This window comes from Etheostoma spectabile, unplaced genomic scaffold (genome assembly GCF_008692095.1).
Source record: "Etheostoma spectabile isolate EspeVRDwgs_2016 unplaced genomic scaffold, UIUC_Espe_1.0 scaffold00002169, whole genome shotgun sequence".
In the NCBI taxonomy this organism is placed as follows: domain Eukaryota; kingdom Metazoa; phylum Chordata; class Actinopteri; order Perciformes; family Percidae; genus Etheostoma; species Etheostoma spectabile.
This window is the reverse complement of record NW_022602864.1, coordinates 1-27447: the sequence shown is the minus strand read 5'-3', so window position 1 is coordinate 27447 and position 27447 is coordinate 1. Positions and strand designations below refer to the sequence as shown.

General features: G+C 45.2%; 1 protein-coding gene across 5 annotated transcripts; it reads left to right on the top strand.

Moving 5' to 3' along the window:
• Nucleotides 1-2419: 2419 nt before the first annotated feature.
• Nucleotides 2420-24212, top strand: LOC116675718 (serine/threonine-protein kinase VRK1). Of its 5 annotated transcripts, none has more exons than XM_032507348.1 (4): nt 2424-2663; nt 13164-13301; nt 14429-14484; nt 23555-24212. In XM_032507348.1, the coding sequence occupies exons 2-4, from the start codon at nt 13172-13174 to the stop codon at nt 23630-23632; spliced, it is 264 nt and encodes an 87-aa protein (XP_032363239.1). In that variant the 5' UTR covers nt 2424-2663; nt 13164-13171; the 3' UTR covers nt 23633-24212. The 5 variants fall into 5 exon arrangements, with proteins under 5 accessions (XP_032363237.1, XP_032363239.1, XP_032363241.1 ...); XM_032507350.1 differs by having other exon boundaries at nt 2425-2663; nt 13167-13301; XM_032507351.1 differs by having other exon boundaries at nt 2427-2607; nt 13167-13301.
• The last annotated feature ends 3235 nt before the right edge of the window (nt 24213-27447 follow it).

Genomic DNA, 27447 nt, shown 5'->3' with positions numbered 1-27447 from the left:
CCCCTCTGCTTCCATTTTACTGCATGTTACTGCTAACACCGGTTGCCCTCATTGACTATTTGGAGTATTTATGCATAGGTGGAGTCCACTTTAGTACTGAGTGTAAAACGGGCGTACTAGGATCTTTGTGAAGCTAGAATGTGTATGACACCATGGAGGTTGCCTGATAGCTTTATTTACAAGGCGGAAACACAGGAGGATATCTTTTTAAACTGAAATTACCTACATCAATATCAATACAATTTACCCATTTTAGCACCAAAATGTGAGAAATGCACTCTTGAGAGAATGTTAAGTCCTCCATGGTCTGACTTTGCCAGATTTATCTCCACAGCGCTGTGGAGTAAGATCTGGTTACACCACAGATACATTCTGGGATAGGAGTGGAAAAAAATTGCTTGGGGTTGTTTGCATTTCTTTAAACCAATCACAATCATCTAGGGCAGCGCTAATCTCCGGACGCAGCGGCGGGGGCTCTGCAAAATAAAATAAATAAAAAATTGCTCCGCGTAAAAAAAAAAAAATGCCACATACAATATCAAAAGAAGTTAACTGTTCACACAATACAGTAACAAAAGCTATCTAAATTAGCTGGATACATGGTTAAACCCATAGGTGTAATGTACAGGGGATGGGGGGGTTACAACAAGTTGTAACATGTTTTTTCCGCTGTTTGTGACGTTCATGCTGCTTTGATAACGTTTTTGTAGCTTTTTTGAATTTTTGTCTTTTTCAAAATTGTTGACACTTTTTTCGACTTCATTTTTTATGTTTTAAGTTGTTGTTGCTTTTTCCAACATTTTTGTTTTGTTTTTGTGCTTTCTTCGATGCATGCATACATCCCTGGACGTCCCTAGATAGTCGGAGCTCTCTCAGCGTGATTTGTTGTCCTGTGGAGGCTCCACGCAGAGCTTTTGCCGTAGCCTACGTAAGAGGCCTGAAGTTTACACTTGTGCATTGGTGTGTGCTTTGATCTCTTTAAGAGAGTGTGTGTGTGTGTGTGTGTGTGTGGGGAGTGTGTGGTAGAGGGAGTGAGAGAGTGACGGTGATAGTTTCAGAGCGAGTGGCGACTCTAGAGTCATAGTGAGAGAAACAACGTGTCTCCTCTGGGCTTTCGGACCACGGTGGGAAATTCGTAGCAGGAGAAGTTAACCCTCTCCTGGATTTCATGTTGTTTACAGAGAAGGAGGACTAGGAAATGAGTCGTGTAGTTACATTTTTATGAACATAACCACGCCAGAGATTTAACGCAGAAGCATAAATCATGCTTTAGTCCTCTGAAATTGCAGTTAGACCATTTTAAGAAGTTACAACTTAGACCAATGGATTTATTGGATTTATATGTATTATCAATGACAGGGAAATGTAATCAATAATGAGGCATTATTACTGATTCATTAAATTAATTAATACACTTTTATGCAGGGACAAACTTCATAATGCAAGTGAAGGACACAGCTTACCTGAAACCAGTAAATGTATTAAGAGAATAAAATGACAGAATAATAAAATCAGTCTCTGCAGCTTAGTTGATATTCTAAATTGATAAATTGATATTGATAAATTGGGTTATGTGAGATTTTTTTTAAATAGTTTATTGATACTTGGTTGACATATTTATTTTAAGACAGGTTCATTGTAACAGGTTAAATCACTATTGCGCCTTTATGCTCTTAGCTGCAGAACAGAAGCCAATTCCATCCCTTAACACAACTCTGTCACATCGTGTTCTGTTTAGATGATTTTACAAATTACTACAGATTAAATAGCATGCAAGAAGAAAGTAACGTCACTAGTATCTAAATGACAAAGTAAGATTTAATCACCAAACAGCAGTTTGACAGACTTAGAAAGACTTTATTGTCATACCCTTTCTTTCCTATCCAACATTTGTTTTCAACTTTTTTTGTTTGCTTTTGACTCCTTCCATTATTGTGTGACAGTTTGACACTGGCCTAAAATGTCCAACCTGAGGGGGATTTTCTTTTTTTATTTAAATGATTGTATGTGACAACATTTTACAAGAACAATGCAAAAAGAGTGCAGTAAGTCAGAGAAAAAAAAAATATATTTTGTGTAAAATATATTTTTTTTCTATCTTATGACCCCTTAAATGTATTTAGTGATTCTCTTGGGCTCATACAATTTAAACTTTATTTTTCTAATTGATGATTTTCAAAACTATTGATTCACATCCTTTTGTTTCTAGTCTTTATACCATGTTGATGACGTTTATTTTTAAACATGGATGATACAAAATAGTGAAGAGTGTTTAATAGGTTGTGTTTAATGTTTAATGTTATGTCATGTACAGCCAGTTGAGTTATCTTCGTAAATGAATACTAGTACATATTCCAGCCTCTACTGCTTTCCTATTGGCTATTAGGTTGTTGAGAAACTTCGTCTTGCATGCCATTGGCTGTGCGTGTTAGCGGGAGGGACAACTTTCAGGAAGTTATCAGATTTAGTTTCTGTTTCCCACCGGGCCATCAATAAACAGTTGTTGAAAGAAGGCTAGCTAGACATTTCAAGAAGTCATTCGTTATAACTTATTGATAATGACAGGATATCGATACATATGTCTACTCACAAGGCTCAACTGACGACCTACGTACCGTTACGGCTTGGTTTCCCTCCGGAGGTTGGTTCACATTAGCATAACGGTAAGTCTGCTTCTTACTAGCTAACTAAACTTTAGCTGCTAACTAAATAGTTAACTCCAGTCTTAGCTAGCTACATTGTCTTGTCTACATTGTCATTCTTTTGACATCTTGTCTTTCGTGTAACTATATTAAAGTAACGTTAATATTACTACAACACTAGTTCCATTTGAATAGACAAGAGGCATTCCATTAGTGCTGCTATAGATACTGGATATCGTGTTGTATGTAGCTAGGTCTGGGCAATATATTAATGTTATATCAAAATCGATAAATGAGGCTAGATATCGTCGAAAAGTTTGGATGTCGTAATGTCATGATAGGGCAGTGTCATGCACAGCGTATTGCGTTACTAACCTCCTTGTCGGTACACGATCCGTCCTGCGCATGCGCGGATGGAAATTATGATGTACGAGGATTTACAGCACGATCTGTTCACAGTAGCGGTCTGCTACTAGTAGTGGCAGCGTTAAGCTCCACCGGAAAGCTAACGTTAGTTGGCTGAGACAGCATGTAAAAGACCCTCAGAAGAAAAATTTAATATATATATATATATATATATATATATATATATATATATATATATATATATATATATATATATATGTGACGCCCAGCAATGTGTGGTCACATAATGTATTTTATTTTGGATGTTTTGCATAGTAAGTATATGATGTATATTGTTTTATGAGAGCCTCAGTTTTTACGTTTGGTGTAAATTTATTTTGTAAGTTTTATACCAAAGTTCACCACAAGGGGGCCGCGCCTCCCAGTGAGACGGCATATTGTGATTCTAGCCTCTCGTCTTCAGTCTGGCAGAAGCGAGAGAAGGAAACACACTACATGTTGCCGGTCTCATCATTTCCTGTTCTTTTCAGGTTAGTTGCAGATAAAACACACATTTGTGGCCGAAATAAGGTCAACACTTGATAGAAATGCTTTTCCGTGTTTGAAACTGGGGAAAGAGTGTAATTATGAGTTGTTTAGAGAAACACAAAGTAACGTGGTCGGAATGCTAACGCTAAAGCCAGTAAGCTAGCTGCACTCCCTGAACGTGTCACAGTGGGTATATTGTCCCGTTTTGAGGCTCCTATGTTATTTCAAGTAATGTTAAATGCTGTTCAAGCAAGTGTGTATTTGAAAGACTATGAAGATGTATTGAGTTAACTGTTATCTGTGTAATATCTCACGCCAGCTGTATCATTTTGTTAATATAATTAACAGCATTCTGCTAATCTGTTAGCGCCCAGCCTGCGAGGTAGGAATCATAGTGGCAACAAGTAACGTTGCAGTTATTTAGCTTAGTATAGCTATCAAAGCTGTAAGCAGGAGACAAGAGAAAAACTGAGTTTGAGTTATGTGGTGATGATACTAACTTAAAGATGTTCTGTTGAGAAGAATTGTGAAATTGAGAATACATGGAGAAGACATGTTTATGTGAAAAATAAAGTCTGGCAGAAGCGAGAGAAGGAAACACACTACATGTTGCCGGTCTCATCATTTTCCTGTTCTTTTCAGAACAACATTTTAATCTGACCACAGGCCTCACGCCCGGGGCCTGTTACAGATTCTTGGGGGCTCGTGCCGGGATTGGCTCTTCATGCTCTGAGACGCTGATCCTTAAACCGTGATTGAGAGGCTGAGCTGGTGGTGCAGTGCCTAGTGCTGGAGGTGAGCAGCTGCTGTCCATGAGAAGTGCAACCCATTGAGAGGAGGTGTAGCTGAAGCTGGTGCTGAGGGACCTGCTGTAAAGGACTGGAGAAGACGTTGTGATGGCCGACAAGGAGAGGAAGAGCCTGTTGTGGGACATCAGGAAGAGCCTGCTTTTACTGTCGCCTAATGAACTTTTCCAGATCGCTACTAATGTGGGCCCAGTTCCAGACAAGGATTCATCAGAGCTTTCTAGTGAGGATGCAGAGGGGTGCTTTGAATACATCCATGCTCGAATGTACAGTAAGAACCTTTTAGACACTGAGGACAGAGGGTTGGGGGAATTGTTAGCACTAAAAGATGAGGTGGACGAGATTGTACAGTCTCGGGGTGTTACCGTTCCTCCTGTCGAGTTAGCCCATCCAGCCACAGCTAATGAACCATTGATTGAACCAGTAAGTGTAACCACTACTGCCACCGTGAACACACAGCCAGTCATTGACACAACCAATGCTGCTACACTTAGCAATGCTAATGTGTTACCAGAAAATGTACAGCAAATGCTTTTGAACTATGATGATTTGAGTAAGAAACTCCTCCAGTTTGTGAATATGCCCACACCACAGGCCACAGCACAACCTAAAATTGCACAACCTTTTCCAGTGAACAGTGCACCACTACACAGTAGAACACAGCCAGATGCTGCCATATACCAGCCACCAGAAAAGGGGTTGTCCCTAAAAGATCTCCCCTACATTCAGCGCCGTGAATTTAAGGTACAGGGAGGCCAAATTGGGGATCACTCATCTGATATTAGTTACAACAGTGTGTGTAGGCAGATGGAAGAGGGAGTCAAAGATAACTTCACTGATTCAGAGGTAGTGAGAGGTGTGCTCAGGATCATAAAACCAGGGGATTTCAAGGACATGCTTGTTAATAAGGAAGATATGACGGTAGCCGAGCTCAGGGGCTTTTTGCAGTCACACTTGGGGGAAAGAAATAGCACAGAACTATTTCAAGAGCTAATGTGCGCAAAACAAAGCGAGCATGAGACCCCTCAGCAATTCCTCTATCGGGCTATTGGACTGAAGCAAAGAATCCTGTTCTCATCAAAACAAACGGAAGCTGGGATTAAGTACAGCCCAGACACAGTCCAAGATGTCTTTCTGCACACCGTATATCAAGGGATAGGACACAAACACAATGACATCCGCAGGGAGTTGAAACCCTTACTTTCAGATCACACGGTGACAGATGAGACAATCTTGAAGCACGTCATGAAAATCACAAGTGATGAAAGTGAAAGACAGCGTAGGTTGGGCCCTACACAACGCCAGAAACATGCCGCTGCACACAGTGCTCAAGTTGAGAATGGAATCGTGGAACAGCCACAGGTAAAGAAAGGAACTGTGGAGCAGAAAGCCAAAACAGATACAGTGCAACAGCTCACAGAGAAAATAGATGTGCTCACCAAGCTAGTAGACACCCTTGCAGAAAAAGTACAGAGAGACCAAACCTGTCACTGTTCACCTACAAAAACCCAAATTACCAAAAAAGAGAGATCCTATGGTTGTCCAAGGTGTGTAGAGCAGGGTTTGCGGGACTGTAGACACTGTTTTCTTTGCGGCGAAGAGGGCCACAGAGCTAGAGGTTGTCTAAAACACCATAGGCATCAGGGAAACGCCAACCGGTTGCTGAGGGGGGACAGACAGTAACCGGAGCCCTTCCCACGTCCCACTTGACAGGTGCAGAAGCAGGGTTAGACGTCAGCCAGTGGATCAGCATGAATAAGCTAGACACAACCACTGAGACAGCTAAGGTAAAAAAAAAACGTAATAGTAAGAAAACTACTGTTACTGTGCAAGACTCCGCAGCTTCCAGCAATGTACAAATTGCCAAACTAATAGGTAGAAAAGCTTTAACTAAGTGTATCCTTAATGGTCTAGCAGTTAATGTGCTAGTAGACACTGGAGCTCAAGTCAGCATGATAGATAGGCCCTGGAAGGACAAATACTTACCTGACCTTGACATGCGCCCTCTTTCGGAGCTCATTGACCTATTGAAAGACAAAAGGAAGTTGGAAGTGTACGCGGTAAATGGAGAAGTCATTCCCTTTGATGGTTGGGTCATCATCACTGTGAACTTGCCTGGTAATGAGGACCCTGACTTATCAATTAATGTACCCTTCCTGGTGAGTTCATTATCACTTGAAATGCCACTGATAGGCTTTAATGTAGTGGAAGTGGTAATCCAGGGAAAACCAGAGAAATTAGGCCCCACTTTAACCCAACTGCTAGGTGGAGCCATGTCCATTCCTGATGAGACAGCACAGACTATTGTACACTTTGTACAAACGAGAAAAACAGTCGCACAACAGGGACGCTTAAGAATAGGGCAGAAAGAGAGAATAATCCCTGCGGGTAGTGTAACCTGGGTGAAGTGTAGAGTGCCTCCTCAGCTTGACCCCTCTGACTCATTAGTATTGTTTGAACCAGAGGAAAGTTGCGTACAGCTACAGCAACTAGACATAGGTGAGGGCTTGCTTGAGATTCAGAATGAGACGAACCCCTACGTAGCTGTGCCTCTAGGGAACCCTACAAAACATGACATCATCCTGCCTAGAAAATCCCCACTTGGCAGTATTCAGCCAATCAAAAAAATAGTTGAAACTGACTTGCCTGATAAAGAAGGAGTGACGGTTCAGGGTATCATGACTACCCCATCTGACTCAGCCAGAATACCCACACGGTGGCAACCACCAGTTGATGTAAGTCACCTCAACGAGGAGCAACAACAGACTGTAAGAGAAATGCTGTATGAAGAGTCGCCTGCTTTCGCCAGAGATGCTGATGATATTGGCTGTATTCCAAGTTTACACATGTCAATAACCCTCAGAGATGACATTCCGGTACAGAAAGCCTACTCTTCTATTCCAAAACCACTTTTCGCGGAAGTAAAGGAGTACATCCAAGACCTCTTAGCAAAAGGATGGATCATCAAGTCGAAGTCCCCTTACGCAGCCCCTGTTGTGTGCGTCCGAAAAAAGGACGGCTCGCTGCGCCTTTGTATTGACTATCGATTGTTGAACCAGAAGACTATCCCTGACAGACACCCACTACCTCGGATCCAAGATCTGACCGACACTCTGGGGGACACTCTTGGTTCAGTATCCTTGATCAGGGTAAGGCGTACCACCAAGGGTTCATGGCAGAAGGCTCAAGACACGTCACAGCATTTGTAACTCCCTGGGGTTTATACGAGTGGGTACGGATACCCTTTGGCCTCTCCAATGCCCCTGCAGCTTTTCAAAGGAGTATGGAAGAGATGCTGGACTCACTCAGAGACGAATGCTGTATCCCCTATCTGGATGACATCCTGTGTTATTCAAAAACCTTCGAGGAGCATGTCGAGGGAGTCCGCAAAGTCCTGAGAGCACTTCAAAAACATGGCGTAAAGTTAAGACCTGAAAAATGTGAACTGTTTCGCCGACAGGTGAGGTACGTTGGTCGGATTGTCTCAGCAGAAGGGGTGCACATCGACCCAAAGGATTTGGAAGCGGTTCAGTTGCTCAAGAAAAAAAAAGCAGAGACAGTTGGTGATGTGAGACAACTTTTGGGCTTTCTCAGCTACTATCGCAGTTACATCCAGGATTTCTCACGCATTGCGCAACCTGTGTATGAGCTGCTCAAAATTCAAAACAGTGCATCAACAAGGCAGCCGCACCAAGTAAAGACCAAGGGCCCTCAGCTGTCCTCCAAGACTCCTGTGGAGTGGACTAGTGAACACCAGAGAGTACTGGAGCTCCTCATCGACAGGCTCACCAATCCTCCAGTTTTGGCTTACCCAGACTTCAGCCTACCATTCTTGCTCCACACAGACGCCTCCGAACAGGGTCTTGGCGCTGTACTCTACCAACATCAAGATGGTAAACTGAGAGTCATAGGTTACGGTTCCAGAACGCTGACCCCGGCTGAAAAGAACTACCGTCTGCACAGTGGGAAATTGGAGTTTTTGGCACTTAAATGGGCAGTGTGTGAAAAGTTTAGAGACTATCTGTTCTATGCCCCACACTTTACCATTTACACCGATAACAATCCACTTACTTATGTCATGAGTACTGCCAAGCTCAATGCAGTTGGACATCGGTGGGTTGGAGAGTTGGCTGACTTCAGGTTCGAGATAAAGTACAGACCCGGAAAGATGAATACTGATGCTGACACGTTGTCTCGTGTGCCCCTCGACATCAACAAGTATGTGATAGAATGTACTGAGGAGTTGTCGCAGGAAGTGGTGGAAGCCACCTGGAATGGGACTAAAGCAGCTCAGGAACAGGATGTAGCGTGGGTTGCTGCACTCTCTCTCACCACAAACGTCAACAACGAACCCCCGGCACCTCTCCCAGCCATCAGTAGTGAGGAGATGGCCAAAGCTCAAAGGGAAGACCAAGCACTCGGAGAGATCATTAAACTAAAGGAGACCAACGCAGTACTAACAAGTGACACACGACTAACCGTGAATAAAGCAGCAAGGAAACTCCTTCATGAATGGAGCAAATTGCACTTAAGAAAGGGACTTCTTTACAGACAGACCAGTGAAAGACAGCAAGTAGTCCTCCCGGCCGTATACAAACCCCTGGTGTTAAAGTGTCTCCACGACGATATGGGACACATCGGTACAGAGAGAGTATTGTCCCTAGCTAGAGAAAGGTTTTACTGGCCATATATGAAGAAAGAAGTAGAGGAATATGTCACGAGAAGATGTCCGTGCATAAAACAAAAGAAACCAACAGTACATGTTCGCGCTCCAATGGGCACCATCACTTCAAACTCACCATTGGACCTTGTGTGCATAGACTACCTGCACCTGGAACCCAGTCGAGGTGGATATGAGTATATCCTGGTCGTAGTGGATCATTTTACAAGGTTTGCGCAAGCATATCCGACCAAAAACAAATCTGGACGGACAGCAGCTGACCGCATCTTTGAAGAATTCATCCCACGCTTTGGATATCCTGGGAAGCTACATCACGACCAGGGTCGTGAGTTTGAAAACGAACTTTTCAGGACCCTACGGGAGAAATCCGGAGTTGGACACTCGCGAACAACGCCATATCACCCACAGGGGAATCCGGCAGAACGGTTCAATAGAACCCTCTTGCAGATGCTCAGGACACTTACTGATAAAGAAAAAGAGCGGTGGAAAGATCATCTCCAAGGAACCGTGCATGCTTATAACTGTACACGACACGAGTCAACAGGATACTCCCCCTATTTTCTGCTGTACGGACACCATCCTCGTCTCCCTGTAGACTTATTGTTTGGTCTAATGGCTGAGAAAACCACAGTATCACACAAAAGTTATGCAGAAAAATGGGCTGAGAGAATGACTGAGGCGTACAGGATAGCCAGTGAGAACAGTAAGCTGTCAAGTGCACGAGGCAAGTCTTATTACGACAAGAGACTTAAGGGTGTGGTTTTGCATCCCGGGGACAGAGTACTTGTTAGGAATCTCAGTGAGCGAGGGGGCCCGGGGAAACTCAGGTCATACTGGGAAAGGAACATCTATGTAGTCAAAGAACAGGTAGCAGACAACCCTGTGTATGTAGTCTACCCTGAGACAGGAGAAAACCGTAAGACCAGAGTCCTACACCGTAACTTACTGCTATTAGTTAATGACCTTCCTGTTGAAGCCCGCCACAAAGGTTAGAACAAGTACCAAAGAGACAAACCATACGGAGGCATAACCATTGCAGGGACAAAACTTTGGGGAAACGCCCAAGTGACACAAGTGATTCAGAGTCAGAAGAAAGCACTACTAGGTATTGGTTAAGGGTTCCTGTGGAGGAAAGAGATCAGGAAAGACAGAACACTTACCATTATTTACCTACTATGATCCAGAGGGATCCAGTGCCCGCAGAAACAAACAGGCCTCAACCAGCAGCTGTTAGGTCAGAAAGACAACTTACCGTACCTGTGTGGAGAGAGAGACCTGGTAACCTTCCAGTCAGGAAGCACCAAAATCCCAGAGATAGCCAGTCTGTGACACAGTCACTACCTTATTCAGGACCAGCTGAGATAGACAGTGGAGGAGATGATGAGTCTGTAGCCGTTGGAGATGCAGAGAGAGGTTTGGATGATGTTGAAGCAGACACATCCACTCAAGTTAGAAGGTCGGCAAGAGAGAGAAGGCCAAGGCAGATGTTCACATATCAGACACTAGGCAAACCGTCACTGCAACCGCGTCCCACTGTCAACACAGTCACTACATTCACCTCACCTTACATACCTGCATGGCCAACGCCTTATCAGTTACCACAACTAACAGGTGTTGCACCTTACATCACATATCCTTACATGCCCCACACACACACCACACCATGGTGGTGTTAAATGATTAAATGCGATGTTGAGCTATTTCTAGAACATAGAGTTTTCAAATGTCAGAAGCCATTTCTATTTTTGTCAGGGAGCGTGTGACGCCCAGCAATGTGTGGTCACATAATGTATTTTATTTTGGATGTTTTGCATAGTAAGTATATGATGTATATTGTTTTATGAGAGCCTCAGTTTTACGTTTGGTGTAAATTTATTTTGTAAGTTTTATACCAAAGTTCACCACAAGGGGGCCGCGCCTCCCAGTGAGACGGCATATTGTGATTCTAGCCTCTCGTCTTCAGTCTGGCAGAAGCGAGAGAAGGAAACACACTACATGTTGCCGGTCTCATCATTTTCCTGTTCTTTTCAGGTTAGTTGCAGATAAAAACACACATTTGTGGCCGAAATAAGGTCAACACTTGATAGAAATGCTTTTCCGTGTTTGAAACTGGGGAAAGAGTGTAATTATGAGTTGTTTAGAGAAACACAAAGTAACGTGGTCGGAATGCTAACGCTAAAGCCAGTAAGCTAGCTGCACTCCCTGAACGTGTCACAGTGGGTATATTGTCCCGTTTTGAGGCTCCTATGTTATTTCAAGTAATGTTAAATGTTGTTCAAGCGAGTGTGTATTTGAAAGATTATGAAGATGTATTGAGTTAACTGTTATCTGTGTAATATCTCACGCCAGCTGTATCATTTTGTTAACATAATTAACAGCATTCTGCTAATCTGTTAGCGCCCAGCTTGCGAGGTAGGAATCATAGTGGCAACAAGTAACGTTGTAGTTATTTAGCTTAGTACAGCTATCAAATCTGTAAGCAGGAGACAAGAGAAAAACTGAGTTTGAGTTATGTGGTGATGATACTAACTTAAAGATGTTCTGTTGAGAAGAATTGTGAAATTGAGAATACATTGAGAAGACATGTTTATGTGAAAAATAAAGTCTGGCAGAAGCGAGAGAAGGAAACACACTACATGTTGCCGGTCTCATCATTTTCCTGTTCTTTTCAGAACAACATTTTAATCTGACCACAGGCCTCACGCCCGGGGCCTGTTACATATACACACACATTTAATAGCCTCAACCGGGAAGCTGATGCTAGTTTAGCTAACAGCAATTTCAGCAAACCGCTAGCTGACAGCTTGATTCAGTCTAAAACATTTCTCAAACTAAACACTGGGAAAACAGGCTACAGCTAAATGAAGACTTTACAGTAGTAATAAAGACAAGTATTGAGTGATTGTATTTTAAATGAGCACAATTAAAGTAGAATTGACGTAACAGCTGTTATATATTTTAATGATTATTTTCAGTTTTGATGGTCTTTTACATGTTGTCTTGGATAGTGGTTATCCTAATTAGGTGTTAGCTAAACTAACGTTAACTTTCTGGTGGAGGCTAACGGCAGACCGCCGCTGTGGAACACTTTTTTAACTGGCCGTAGGGACAGATCGTGCAGTGGCGTAAGTTCTTGTACATCAGGATTATCATGCGTATGCACGAACATCTTGCGCATGCGCAGGACGGATCGTGCAGGCAGAACGGAAAGTGTACCGCCACTCCTCACCTGTTGCTTACGCCATACGGCTAAACAAATCCGGGTGGAACTGGCACTTGTGAACTTTGGTTCCTTATTAGGTGCATCAGTCTACATACCGTGTATTCTGTATACCGGACCTTGACCTTGACGGCTCGGCATGAATACGCCATTACATTGTTCTAATCTACTACCCAATATGACCAATCTGATCAGTCATTATCTGAAAAAACACCAATATTGTGTAGTCAGACTAGGCAATATATCAATATCTTAATATGATATACAGATATCGCCTTGGATTTTGGATATCGTAATATATAAGTGTTGTCTTTTCCTGGATTTACAGGCTGCATTAAAATTAATGCCATTTTCTAAACTTCCCAGACTTCCTAGCTGTTTGATTTTATTCCTTTACCCTTAGCTAGTCATCGTATCCACATTAGTGGTGATTATTTGTCAATACTTTCATTGTGTTAATTTTTTGTAAAATCACCATTAGTCAACCCTACAATATCATGGTAATATGACATTGATGCATTTGGTCAAAAATCTGGTGACATTTGATTTTCTCCATCGCTCAGTTCTAGTTGTTATGTCTTTAGTATTGTATATATCAATAGTTTAGTTCCGAAAATAGCACGCAGGCCAAATTAAAATAGCCTAATGCAATAAACAATATTGGGCCTGTAGTTCCGGATATAAAATTAAGCCGCCTAGTGTGGCTTTTAAAACAGTCCTTTTTTAAATAACTTTATGAATATGTTTTAAATAATAGCCTATTGTTTTTAATTGTTTGTCTCAGAAGCCTACACTTTTGTTGCTGTGGTTTTGGGATCACAGCCTTATCAGAACATGTAATGTTGATCAGTTTTGCATTTTTTACTCTTACTATATAACAAATGTCATATTTTCTTACACATTTTATGCAACTTCTGAAGCAGTTGTCATGGCACCGCCAAGGAAGAGGGCGTTACCCAAAGCTCTCCCAGAGGGCTTCATACTGACCGACAGTGAGAAGAAGAAATGGAGGCTGGGGAAAATGATTGGTCAAGGTGGATGTGGACTGATCTATCTTGGTAATGGGAACACTGTGTCTGATGACACACCTAAACACACGAGCACGCACACCATGTACAATCACACTGTCATAAGCATGTGCATGCATGCAGACTAGTAGAACAACTCCCTCTCTTTCTCTGTTAGATACACACATTGGGCCTCATTCACATCTGTCCTTGAGAAGAAATGTCTTCCTAAAACCCCCTTCAGGCAGATTCTGACAACCACCAATTTCTTATTTGGGATTTGTTCTTAGGTAAGAACAGAATCTACACACACTAAAGAGCCCACTTATGCACATTTCAGTGCTGACGTGTATGCACCAAATAATAAGGCCTAGTTATTGCCTTTTCTTCAATTCAACAATATTATTTATTATGTAAATATTTATACATTATATTTATTTATATATTTAAATGCCGTAGAGTTTTTCTATTGATATATTTTTATGCTCGATTAATTTTATGTTTTTAGAGTACAAACAGTTTTATTAAAATTCTGGTTACGTTACGTGGTAAATATTTCTTCTGTCGGCCTAAAAATCCACACTGATTTTATATCATACGGCCGTGAAGTTGGCAGGAAAAAAGAAGGAATATTTCCTTCTTTATAGAGCTGTGGAGATTGAATTATTACTTTATGTTATCACTATTATTATTACTACAACTTCCACTCTCCTAGACAGTATTGAAAAGATCTTAAAAAGTCTGAAATTTAAAGCGGAAAATCCTGGGGCTACCCTGCGTGGACTTTTTCTACGACAAATTTAGGAGAAAATGCAGGAATCTATTGGTGAATGAGGCCCACTGATTCTGGGAGACACCATCTGTCTGTGTCTGTACTGGGATTGATCTGTTTTTCTCTTGGTTGTGAAAGCAGTTTGAACAGATTAGACTGCTACAAGAATTTCAACTTGACATGTATTTCATAACAGTTCCCCACCCCGCTAATCTATACAGGCCTTTCCAATCAGCAACGACTCCCATATTGACAAACCAATTAATGCTTAATACAGCGTTTTAAATATATTTAAAAAATCCAAAGGGCTGACGTAGTCAAAGAGTTGAGACTTGACCTAATGTATCACAACTTTGTAGACAGCGTTTTGTCTGATTGCTCCTTTGTGTCTCCTGTTGTCCCGAAGCCTCCCATTATGTGGACAGACCTGTAGCAGCAGACACGGACTTTGTCATAAAAGTGGTGAGTACATTTAGGCTTACATCTTAAAGGGGCGCGATAATACTGCTTGGAAGTATATATTGCTCTGTCTGTACTTTGTGCGGGAAGCAGAAATCAGCTATTACCATGGTTACGGATCATAATGTTATGTAATGATAATGATAATTGTTTACAGCAGAGTGACGTTTCCCCTTTTTATATGTTTACCCTTCAACAATCATCACAGGATTTATTTTGAAGTCAGTGTAACAAAGAGTGTTAGAAAATTGCAACAAATGAAGACCAAAAAACAACTTTGGACAACATAGCAAAATGGAATTTTTAAATCAGTGTGATGGATCCTCCAATTTGGGAAGTAGAGTATCCTACAGTGCACAGATGCATTACGCAGGCACTTTTTGCTGAATTGTAATATTACTTCCAATTAACTGGTTTGGAAAATCCTTCAGTATGTGAACCCTTCATGCGCATTGGCAAACTCTGGCTGTGTGAATATGTGAGGGTGCAGAGACACGTTTCTTAAGGCCTTGCACTTTGTGGAAAAAACTCTTATTTGGGATTACAAATAGATTTTGCTTTTTTTTTTTAATTTATTTTTTAATCTGAATATTGTAACTTCTATTATCACGTTAAATAAAGTTTCTGACATTGGTTGAACAATATTCCAGCATTTATCTCATGAAAAAACAGTAAATATAATAACGAAAAGAGGACTCAAAAATGTAAAAACTTTAGTGCGTAACCTTTTGATATTAATTAACGTCTGTTACATTCAAGCCGTCGCCAAGTGTGTTGCTACAAAGCTAATTAAGACCCCACACGAGCCTCTCTGTATGTCTCAGTATGACTATGTTCAGAAGAATGTGTCGTCTGGTGACTTTCCCCCGCAGAAACTCCAGTGAAGATAACTACCTCTTCTGAAGAGGCCATCGTGTTTTTTTAATTCTCCGTGTCCTCCTTGGCTACTAGCAACTGCAGGGAGGAAGGGCGGGGGGTGGTGCGCAATCAAGGACGGCTTGTGTCATGTCAACGCGCCAACAGTTTTGTCGTCATTTCATAGAATTCCTCATTAAAATCTAATGTTACCACAAACATTAAACAAAATAGTTCACATTTGATTAAATCGCGTTCTTTCAAATCGTGATTTTGATTTGAAAACGATTAATCATTCGGCTCTACTTTGGACTGTGTTCAGATTCAAACTAGCAAATTGTCATCCCTTGACTTATGCTACATCTTTTTGTGCAAATGATACAGTTGCAGTATCCCTTTCTCTTCTCTTTGTGTTGGTATAACTCCGCCGCAATTAGAAGGGTTACATATCCCCGGCCAAGGATAAGACAGCGTTTCATGCAACGACAAAGAAAACAATAGGCCACCTTTGGTCACCGATTGTTAACTGATCATTAACCGTTAATCGAGGCTGGGACATTTTAGCGTTCCGCGCAAGGAACCATAGCATCTTAAACCCGAAAGCCAGCGGAGCTGCGTTGTGTCTCACAACAAACACCGTACAGTGGCATGCTAAACATGCAGCAACCTTTTGTTGCAGCACATCTGCGGGTAGAAGCTTGGCTTAATGAAACACCCCACTCCCAACACCAAGCAACCAAAAGAGTAGGTAGAAAAAAACACATGCACGGTGCAAATGAGCATTATGTGGAGCTGGCGATTATTCTACTTCATACTCTCCGCACAAACCATATGTCCTATGCAAACGTTGGTGGTTGCTGGTGTTCTTCCCCCCCTGTTTTAGAAAAAGGAAATAATGTGAGAAACAGGTGAACTAGCTTCTATTTGCACCTGCCAAATTCCACACTAACCCGTGGGCATAACTTTAGGTTACTTGCGTAACCCCGGTTCTCAGAGTAGCATGAGTGAGATGTCTCACTATGGGATACGCCTCCCTGCGTATTCCTCAGAAGCATTTATCTCATTACGCCAATCCTGATTGGCTGGTGATCGAGTGTCCGCGTCACGTGGGTCCATCCCCCTTAAATAGCTTACGCTACGACGCGGACACCATTCCAAATAAGCACCTCTTCTCGCTTCGCCCCAGCAAGAAGGGTTGTCTGGTGAGACATCTCACTCATGCTACTCTGAGAACCGGGGTTACGCAAGTAACCTAAAGTTCTCATTCATAGCATTCGTTTCGATGTCTCACTATGGGATATGGAGACTCCCGTATTGCCAGACAAGCTTATCTCAGAAACCACCGGCACTCAGGTAGCAATGCTCCGCTCCAGCGATGGCTCAGTGCCCAGTACTGCACGTGCCACGCTCGGCGCAGAGACGTCCAGTCTATAAAACCGAACAAAAGTGAGAGGTGAAGACCAGCATGCTGCTGCACAAATGTCCTGGATTGAAACGCCTCTAAATAAGGCCCAGGAGGCAGCAAGGCCGCGAGTTGAGTGAGCACGCAGGCCCTGTGGGGCCAGCACACCCTGACACGTGTAAGCCAGAGCAATGGATTCCACAACCCAATGAGACAGCCGTTGCTTTGTCACAGGCTTTCCCCTGTGGGGGCTAGCCCAGGACACAAAGAGCTGGTCACTCCGTCGAAAACCTGCAGTCCTGTCCATGTAAAAGTGCAGAGCACGAACTGGACACAGCGCGTGCAACCGCCGTTCCTCTGAGGAAGAGAAAGGCGGGGAACAGAGCGCCAAAAGGTCAATGGGAGAGCATGAGCCAACCACCTTGGCACAAAGGCAGGATTAGGTTTCAATAACACCCTGACACGCCCCGGGGCAAACTGAGTGCATGACGGATGCACAGAAAGCGCATGAATGTCGCCAACCCGTTTTGCAGACGCCAAGGCCAGCAGCAGCACTGTCTTCAAAGACAGATGCTTCAGGTCAACCTCCCCCAGTGGTTCAAAAGGGGGGCTAGCAAGCCCATCCAACACCACCGCCAGGTCCCATGTGGGAGTCAACGGCTTGGAAACAGGGAGCAGCCGTCGTGCACCTTCATAAAACGGCAAACCAAAGGATGTTGGCCAGCTGTTTTACCATCAAACCCCACATGACAAGCTGCAATGGCAGCCAGGTACACCTTTATGGTGGAGAAGGCTTTATGTTTGTCAATCAAGTCCTGCAAGAATGACAAAATTGCGCCAACAGGGCACTGAAAAGAGACATGTCCCTCCCTGAGACACCACTCCTCAAACACCCTCCACTTACAGTCATACAGTGATCTGGTGGAGGAAGCCCTGGCACTCTGAATAGTGTTAATCACGCTCTGTGGGAGCCCGACTGTGTTTAAATTGCACCACTCACGGGCCAAGCCCATAGCGCCAGACGCTCTGGGTGCGGGTGAAAGATTGTCCCCCCCGCCTGGGACAGCATGTCCCTGCGTAGTGGGAGTTGCCACGGCTGTCCGCAAAGGAGCAGATAAATCTCCGCCAGCCAGTGCATCGCTGGCCAGTGTGGAGCTATAAGAATCATCCTGCACTGGTGCTCTCTCACCCTGGATAGAGTTGGGGGTATCAGAGCCAGAGGAGGGAAAGCGTACAGGAGAGCTGACGGCCACGCGTGCGCGAGCGCGTCCACGCCGAGAGGCGCGTCTGGATCGCGTATTGAGAAAAACAGCGGACACTGCGCATTGTCTTTCGATGCAAACAGGTCCACTTCGGCCCGGCCATAGCGCGTCCACACCTGCCCCACAATGGCTGGGTGCAGAGTCCAGTTGCCGTACAGCGGCGCGCCCCTGGACAGCAAATCTGCACCGTGGTTCAGAGCCCCGGGGACATGTGTCGCTCTCAGAGACAGCAGGTGCCTGCTGCTCCACAGTATCAGTCTGCGTGCCAGCGTGTGTAACTGACGGGAACGCAAGCCCCCCTGACGGTTTATATAGGCTACCGTTGTCGTGTTGTCCGTTCTCACCAGAACATGGTGTCCGTTGAGAAGCGGCAGGAAACGCCTCAGGGCGAGAAACACCGCCAGGAGCTCGAGGTAATTTATGTGACAGCGCCGGAGACTCTCGCTCCAAACGCCTCTCACAAAACGGCCCTCCTGTGTTCCCCCCCAGCCCGAAAGGCTCGCGTCCGTGGTGACCACCTTCCGAGCCAGGACGGTGCCCAAGGCTACTCCCTGCGCCAAGAAAGCCGGATGCCTCCAGCGGCGCAGCGCCATTCCGCACTCCACAGTAACCGTTACCCTCCGTGCGCCATGACGCACAGGATCCAGCCTGAGGGAGGTAACCCAACGCTGGAAATCCCTCATAAACAGGCGGCCCAGTGGGATCACCAGAATAGCCGCCGCCATAAGCCCCAGTAACCTCAGACATATCCTGAAAGCAACGGACCCGCGTAGTCGAAAATGCGCGAGACAAGCCCTGATAACCCTCACTCTCTCCGCCGACAGGCGGGCTGTGAAGGACACCGAGTCCAGAGATAGCCCCAGAAATATTATATTTTGCACTGGGGAAAGCACACTCTTCTCTGTGTTTATTATAAAACCCAGATTGGTCAGATGGTGGATGAGGATGCGCGTTTGCGTCACAGACTCCTGCTCTGACTGTGCCAAAAGGAGCCAATCGTCCAGATATGTAGCCAGACGGAGACCCTGCCGCCTTAACGGGGCTACAGCTGCTTCGGTACACCTCACGAACACCCTCGGGCTCAGAGACAGACCGAAGGGAAGCACTCTGTACTCGTAACAGACACCCCGAAAAGCGAACCTCAGATATTTCCTGTGCGGAGGATAGATCGCAATATGGAAATACGCGTCTTTCAGATCGACAGATGTGAACCAGTCGCCCTGGCGCACCAGACGAAGCAGAGACGCATGAGTGAGCATCCTGAATTTGTATTTTCGGAGGTATTTGTTCAGAGCCCGCAGGTCCAGGATAGGGCGAATTCCGTTCCCTCCCCGTTTCGGGACCAGAAAATACCTGGAGTAAAAGCCGCTCCGACTCAGCTCGGGGGGCACTACACATATCGCTCTCCTTTCTAACAGCGAGATAATTTCCTCCTGTAGAACGCGAGCTGACTCCCCCCCGGCCTGTGTACAGAGTATGCCCGAGAAGCGAGGGGGGGTAACAGCAAATTGAAGCCTGTAGCCCCGAGATATTGTTCTCAGTACCCAGGCTGAATTTGTGATAGCTGTCCATCTCTCTCTCTGATAAGAGAGAGGAGTGGCAGCCCCCAACGTGTCCCTTACACTCTGTGCCCTCATTAACTGAGCTATGAGGCCATCTAGTGGCGGGACTCGGGAACGACCCGTGGTCGGCAATGCGCATGCGCGAAGTGTTAGTGCACTGACGGGGTCGTTGGCATCCCGCGTCTCGAGAGGAGCCGTGGCTCCTCTCTGGAGCGGTGAAGCCACTGAGCCGCTTATTGCTTTTTTGTTCATTTTTTCGAACTGCGCCCTCGACATTATGTCTGGATGCGACAGTGAAACATGCTTTAATTCTGTTGAACAGAGTGAGTGTGTGCTTAGGTGACTTGGGTGGGGGGCAGGGCCTGCCATCGCCGCAACAAAGTCTCCGCTTCCCTTGGAGGGGACGCGCCCGTCTGGCAGCGCGCGCCACAACGGGGAGCGTGGGGGCATCACACTTACGAACAGAAAACGTGGGGCTGGTGAACGGGGAACTTCCAGCCCCGACGCAGGTGGAGAGAGCTCGGTTGTCAAACCGCCCTCTTCTTCTTTTTTACCTGCTGAAAAGCTGCCTGGGCTGGCTGTCCCGGGGGGGCAGTCGTCTGCGCAGGAGCTTTTCTGGGCCAGCTCCCTCTCGCCTTCTGCTGGGGTGGGGCAGCTGGGGCGGGCTGGGGATCTGGCCGCTTGGGGACTTTGAACTGAGCAGACCGCGAGACAGCTTGAGAGAAAGACTGGCGCGTGGCTGGAGGCGGGGGGGGGCTCGGCTTTCCGAGGGAGGCAAAGTTGAAGAGCTTCGTCCTCCTTCTTCTTCGCCTCACACCTCTGCTGCATTGAGGCCAGAGCGGTGCCGAAGACCCCGTCAGGGACGACGGGCATGTCCAAAATGTCCTCTTTTTCCCTGTCAGACAGGTTCGTCAGGTTGAGCCATCTAGCCCTTTCCTGTAGAACCATTAGCCCCATAGATTTACCTGTGGCCTGGACTGCACAGCGCTGCACGCGGAGGCAGATGTCCGTGATCACAGTTATCTCTTCCCACACAGCAGGCTCTGGTTTGGTGACCATGTCCTCACACAGCTCCGCTTGGTACGCTGTGAGCATGGAGGAGACATTCAGAGCTCTTACCGCTAAAGCTGCCGCTTTATACGCCCTCTCGTTCAAGGCAGACTGGAAACGGTCCGCCTTCGACGGCAGTGTGGGGGTCCGTGAGGTTGCCGCAGTCACCCGCGGGTGGAGGTGGGCTGCAACCAACGGCTCCATCGGGGGCATGCGGGACATTCCAAGCTTCTCCATGCCCTCAAACTCCAGGGAGGAAGCTCCCTGAATCGGGGTCTTACCGCTGAAAGGGAGGTGTTTCCACGAAGAGGATACCTCTTCCAGCAGTTCAGGAAAAACTGGAAGTAGCTGTTTTGCCGACCTCTTGGTCAGGGGCAATTTCTTCCCTCATAGCGTGATCTGGTGGGCTCCACCATGACCGCGGGCCAAGGGATGTTCAGCCTGGACGCAGCGCGTTTACACACGTCCTGCATGTCCATACTGGGAGCGGGGGAAGCTGGTACACTTCCGTCCTCGTCTCCGAAGGCAGACACAGCATCAGGCTTGACAGCCTGGGCGGAGGGGATGAACATTTCAAACTCGTCCTCGTCATCCTCTGATATGAGGAGCTCCGAGGAGTCCTCGTCCTCGTAGTCCAGCTCGAGTACGTCCTCCGCGAGCGGGGCCGCCGGGCCCAGCTCCAGCTGTGAGCCCCAGCTGGGACCGGCGCACGGTACGGCATCCGCACCAGACACCTCATTGCCGGCCGGCAAATTGGTGTTGGGCAGGTATGGGTCCTTCCCCGACAAGCTAGCTTGGCGCGCTAGCCGTCGGCGAAGGCTCTTCATGGTAAAGCAGGCACAATGCCTGCACGAACCAGGGGCTTCAACGGCCAGGCGGGCGTGTTCCAGCCCGAGGCAACAAGAGCAGACCTGGTGTGTGTCCCTGCTCGAAATTTTGTTACCACAACGGCAAAGTCGAGCCCTGAGTCTTCGTGTCCTCTGGTGTGAGGGACGTCAGAAGACATCTTCGTTAGCAGGAGTGCTAAACGCGAAGATACTGAGCAGTAGCTGGTGTGCTAACGCGCAGAAATAGCCTTACCGTGAAACGGCTAGGCGGATAACGCTCCAGTCTGTGGTGAGACCGAAGAGTCGTGTCGAAGGCAGCTAGCGCCCGGCGACGGAGAAGTTAGCTAGGATGGCTCCGGTCTGTGGACAGTTTAGCTAGCTAGCCTGCACGACTGAGATATGCTTCGAAGCGAGAAGAGGTTTTAGAATGGTGTCCGCGTCGTAGCGTAAGCTATTTAAGGGGGATGGACCCACGTGACGCGGACACTCGATCACCAGCCAATCAGGATTGGCGTAATGAGATAAATGCTTCTGAGGAATACGCAGGGAGGCGTATCCCATAGTGAGACATCGAAACGAATGCTATGAATGAGAACTATAAATATATCTTACCTTTTCTGTTTTGTAAAGGGAAAGTTGCGTTCAAAGGCACATCTAAGCTGCTAATTTTCACTCCAGTGGCTCTGTGTCACTTTTGGAATAATTCCTGACAGTCTACAGGGATTTTCCATTCTGGGAGGCTTCAGTCTGCCTACATGGTAAATGGTGTCAATCATCCAAATTGGCCAATGGTTTTCCCCCAGATACCACTTTGAAAATGACTGTAATAAAACGCCTAATGGAAGGCAACATTATCCGCACTCCTGTCACATGAATAGGCATACAACCAGCCTGCTAGATTAACTTATATATGCATGATTATTGTGCTCCAGTCACGAAATACCACCTATAAATACAATGTATTAAGTCAAATGTTATGATCACATCTGAATTGTGTTTAGGGATTAGGGAAACTCGTTGAAGGTAGAGGGGAAAATCGAGGGAATGAAAAAGGAGGGATTCTCCTTTCACTCAATTGAATCTAAATAGAACTGTCCTTTGTTGGGATGCCATGTTTCATGCAGGTATTAAGCGACAACAGGGATACAGCTCTGAATAGGAAATTAATGCAAAACATATTAGTTGAGACAAAGTCTGGATCAGCAACAAAACATTTCCAGTTTTGCCCTGCATTCGGCGCTGCCAGATGTTCTGCCAAATGTCCCTCTCCTTTCCCGCTCTCAAACTCTGTTCGCTTCGGGAAACGACAACAAACTTCGAGCTAGCGAGCTACACGCTGAAAACGACGTTTCAGTGAAAACTTGGATCGTGGAACAAGGCAGGCCTGCTGCTTCGTTCTTTCGGGGAATGATTGTAAATATTTACAAAGAATACGTTTATTTTCTTATTGAGACGTTTGGGGACCTATTGGTGGGGATTGCTATGGACAAAATACACACGCTGACCGCTTTTGTGTGCAACTAAGATTTTATTTTTGTTTTATTTGCTGGGGTGCCAGCCAGGAAATATTCTGGCAAAAGTTTGTAGCCAACACACTCAAATGTCAACCAACACAAAGGATGTACGCCTTGTTACGTTTGGATTAAAGTAGGCACGTAGCATAAAGACCATAAACACACAACTTTGGTTTTCTTATAGTTAGGCAGATTATTAACATACAATTTAATAATGTTGAGAACCTTAAAACAATAACAAGACTCAATAACATTTAGTCCAGAAAAACACAAAGTCAAAATATAATCCCTAAACAAAATGTATACAATTCTCAAAACACAGTCAATGGTTTGTTTTCGGCCGACTCAGGCACGAGCTGTCGGCAGCCTGGTTCAGTTCAACAGGCAAGCCATGCAGCGACATGCAACAGTCAAAACAGTCAGTCAGCTGATCGGTACCACGTTAATAGTTTTTCCCGTGACTCACCGCGTCTCACGTTCCCTACAACTTCTCTAACGTCTCTCACAACCCAAATGTGTGATGCACACTAGGGCTTAGTGCTTTGTGCTTCTTCGACCAGTGATAATCAGAAGTGTTAATAACGTGCGCTTTAATGTGCAGGAGTACCAGGAGAATGGCCCCCTGTTCTCGGAGCTCAAGTTCTACCAGAGGGCAGCCAAACCAGAGAGCAGTGAGTAGCAGCGTCTGTCCAGCATCCCGGCAGCTCACTGGCGCAGGAGTGTGTTTGACTGATGAAGTGGCCGCAGACGCAGAGGCTTTGCTGCCTGCAGCACAGTAATTAATAATAAGCCAAAGCAAACATGCACCTCAGTGGCAGTTAGCCCCCCTCTCCGCGCTTGTCTGAGCTCTCCAACGCCAATCGTTTGGAGAGGTGCGAGAGAGAGAGGAAGCCACTCACACGTAATGATGCCCGAGCCTCCGCTGAGCCCCTGACCACCTGCCAGTCTGGTTGAGAGCCAGTAAGGCCAGCCGCCATCGAGCCCTGAGCCAGGTCCACCGCTTGTGTGTGTGTGTGTGTGTGTGTGTGTGTGTGTGTGTGTGTGTGTGTGTGTGTGTGTGTGTGTGTGTGTGTGTGTGTGTGTGTGTGTGTGGTGTGTGTGTGTGTGTGTGTGTGTGTGTCCTCAATACTGTAAGATTGATATCAGCATGCATGCATTATTACACTTACAAGGACAAATTGGAATTCTGCACAAAACATGCAACTATTTTTCATAGAGTTTAGGGGCTTTGGTTCAGATTTGTTGGACTGGGGGCTGGGTCAAGGTTAGGGAATGATTAGGCTCTGAGATCTCTGACTCTATTTCTGTTTCCGATAGGGTTGCGACACACAAACACACAGACACGCACACACACACAAACACACAAACACACACACACGCACGCACACAGAGGTGCAGATGGAGTAAACCCAAGCAAACTACGTCGGCTCTGCAGTTTTGTTGAAGTCACAGTGACTCACGGCAAAGCCGATATAGTGGTTTTAAGTGTGGTTATAGTTTTTCAAAACTTCACGCAGACACCATTCAATGTGATATGATATTAATGTCGAGGTGAAAGCGGTCGCGGCGCTGTTGACGTTAACCAGGCACAACAGTGGTTTCTATGCCCTGGGGACTGACTGACAGGCTGAGGTTGGAAGACAAGGAAACTTTATTTCAATAGCACCTTTCAGCAATAAGGCAATTCAAAGTGCTTTGCATAGTGTCTTCATTGGTCCAATGGGCTCCTAGTAACCAAGTGCCTGCAGCTCTCAGGGCTGCGTCCACTTTCTAAAAAAAACATCATGTACAAAAGGTTTCTAAACTTATAACTTTATGAAAGGTTAACAAATAATTCACTAAAGCTTCGTAGATCAGTTATGATCAATTCATCTTTTGAGTAATTCCAGATGTCGTTCAGCCAATGTCTGGCGCAGGTCACAGCTGGTGGGGTCGGTTCGACGGCAGATTTGCATGAAACTTTATTAAAATGTATAACTACAGATGGCATACTATCTTCTGTTGTTGGCTTTTTAGAAATTGAGTTACTCCTGACTTATGACTTATAACTGTCTTATGGCTGTGTAGAGGCTCCACGCAGAGCTGTCTAAGTGGCCTGGTGGTTATACTTGTGCGTTGAGCCAGTGTGTGTGTGTGTGTGTGTGTGTGTGTGGGGGGGGGGGGGGGGGGGATTATCTGCAGAGGGAGTAGTGACTCTAGAGTCCTAGTGAGAGAAACAAAAGTGTCTCCCTGTTCTTCTTTCTGCAGCAGGAGGAGATCATGTGGTTCATGGAGAAGGAGAACCAGGAGATGAGTGGGGGGGGGAATGCAACGCCAAGCCACAGTCGTGAGACGTAAGTCGCCGCGACAGTTACATTTACATTACAGTTACATTACATTGTAGTTACATTTTTCGAAAGGTGCATGTCAGGCTACGGCGTAGGGTCCGGCGTAGACTCAGAGGGGTCTGGGGGGTCTCTGGCGTACAGGAGAACACATAATGTGAAAGGACACAACTTTTTTTAAATTATTATTTTATTAGGGCTTTTCCCCTTTATTACAGTTGATAGGCATAAAAAGGGGAGAGAGAGAGAGATATGGGGGAGGACATGCAGCATAGGGCTGTAGGTCGGATTCAAACCCGGCTGCTGCAGGACCCCAACACGGGGCGCACGCTCTTACTGGGTGAGCCCCGAAAGGACACCAGCTCCAGTGTTGGGTGGTGTGTGTGTGAAGGTCTGAAGGAACAGATGGCTCAGTAGAGCTGGGACTCTGTCAGTCTGGCTGCAGAGCTGAAAACCTCGTTCTTATTTGCTTCTATTAGTGAGGAGTAATAGTTTGATCTCTTATTAATTATTAATTAATAGTAATAGTCTGATCTGGCATTTCTGAGGGCCTTCCTACACATTTTCAGACTGTCTTACCAATCTAAACTTTGCTATACTATTAAATCTTCAATTTGGATGCTGCTGTAACAACAAAATTTCCCCGTTGTGGGATGAATAAAGTATAATCTAATTCAATCTGTACGTCAGCACGAGGTTGGGGGTGTGGTTCAAACAGTGAGTGGTCTTATGCACTCTGACTTAAACCAGCTGACTCTAGTAGTGAGATGAAAGCAGCACTAAGGCTGTCGTTGGCAACGTCCACATTCAATTCAATTCAATTCAATTTTATTTATAGTATCAATTCATAACAAGAGTTATCTCAAGACACTATACAGATAGACCACACTCCAGAATTTACAAGGACCCAACAGTTCTAGTAGTTTCCTCCAGAGCAAGCAACAGTGCGACAGTGGCGAGGAAAAACTTCCTTTTAGGCAGAAACCTCGGTCAGACCCAGGCTCTTGGTAGGCGGTGTCTGACGGGCCGGTTGGGGTTAGAATGAAGAGTGGCAATAACAAAAATAGAAAAAATTAGTAGTTTGTAGCAGTTCTTTGTAGTAGTTCATGGCATAGCAGGACGTAGCAGGGCACCGCAGTGTAGCAGTTGAACATGGCATCACATGGATATTAAAATCTCCTACAATAAGCACTTTGTCTGATTTATGGACTACACCTGATAAAAACTCTTGAGATTTCAAATAAAAATTCAGAATCTGGTCCTGGAGCTCGGTAAAAACCAACAAATATAAGTGGCTGTAATGTTTTCCATGATGGATGTTGAAGGTTAAGAACGAGGCTTTCAAACGAGTTCTAATTTAGTCTAGGGTTAGGATTATTAACAAGCTGAATCAAAGATGCTGCAGCCCCCACCCCCCACCCCGGCCGGGCCTCTAGGAATTAGAGTATTATTCTGACTGGGAGGAGTAACTTCTGTAATTACACTGGTCCCATTGATTACGGCCACGCACATACAGATGTCTTTTGAACATTTATTTCCAAATTTCCATCGTCAGACACCGTAAAAACTACATAGAAAATAAACACATTAAATACAATGATTCAAAATACTTTCAGTCATTTTACAGTCTCTTAAACACGTTCCCTAACTAGCGGGCCCCACAATGTTAGCGTCACAACAGTACGGAAAGGGCATTAAATAAAAGAAATTAGAACAAATATTAAACAAATATAACAAGGCTGAATACAAAAGCACAATTACCGCGCAAAATCTTAGTTTGAGCCCGTACATTTCTCTCTCACTGGATACCTTTTTACCACAATGCAAAAGGTGTGGCCTTCACTAAACTCTGGTCATTTTACCTTTAACTTCAACATAAACAATAGCATTTGTAATAAAGAACAAAATGTAAAGATATATTTTTATATAAAATATGTTAGTACAATTTCAAATCAAACATCCCTTTTTAAACTTATTATTTATGCATTAAGGTTTTAATCACCGTATGAATTCACACACAAAAAATATGGACTAACGTGTAATCTTAACAGCACTGCCCTCAGACAGGTCATCTGGACTAACATAATCTCCATGGCGCAGCCAGGTTTCAGGGAGACACAATGATCAGTTAGATATCTGATATCAGATGGTGTACTGGTCCTGGTTTAGA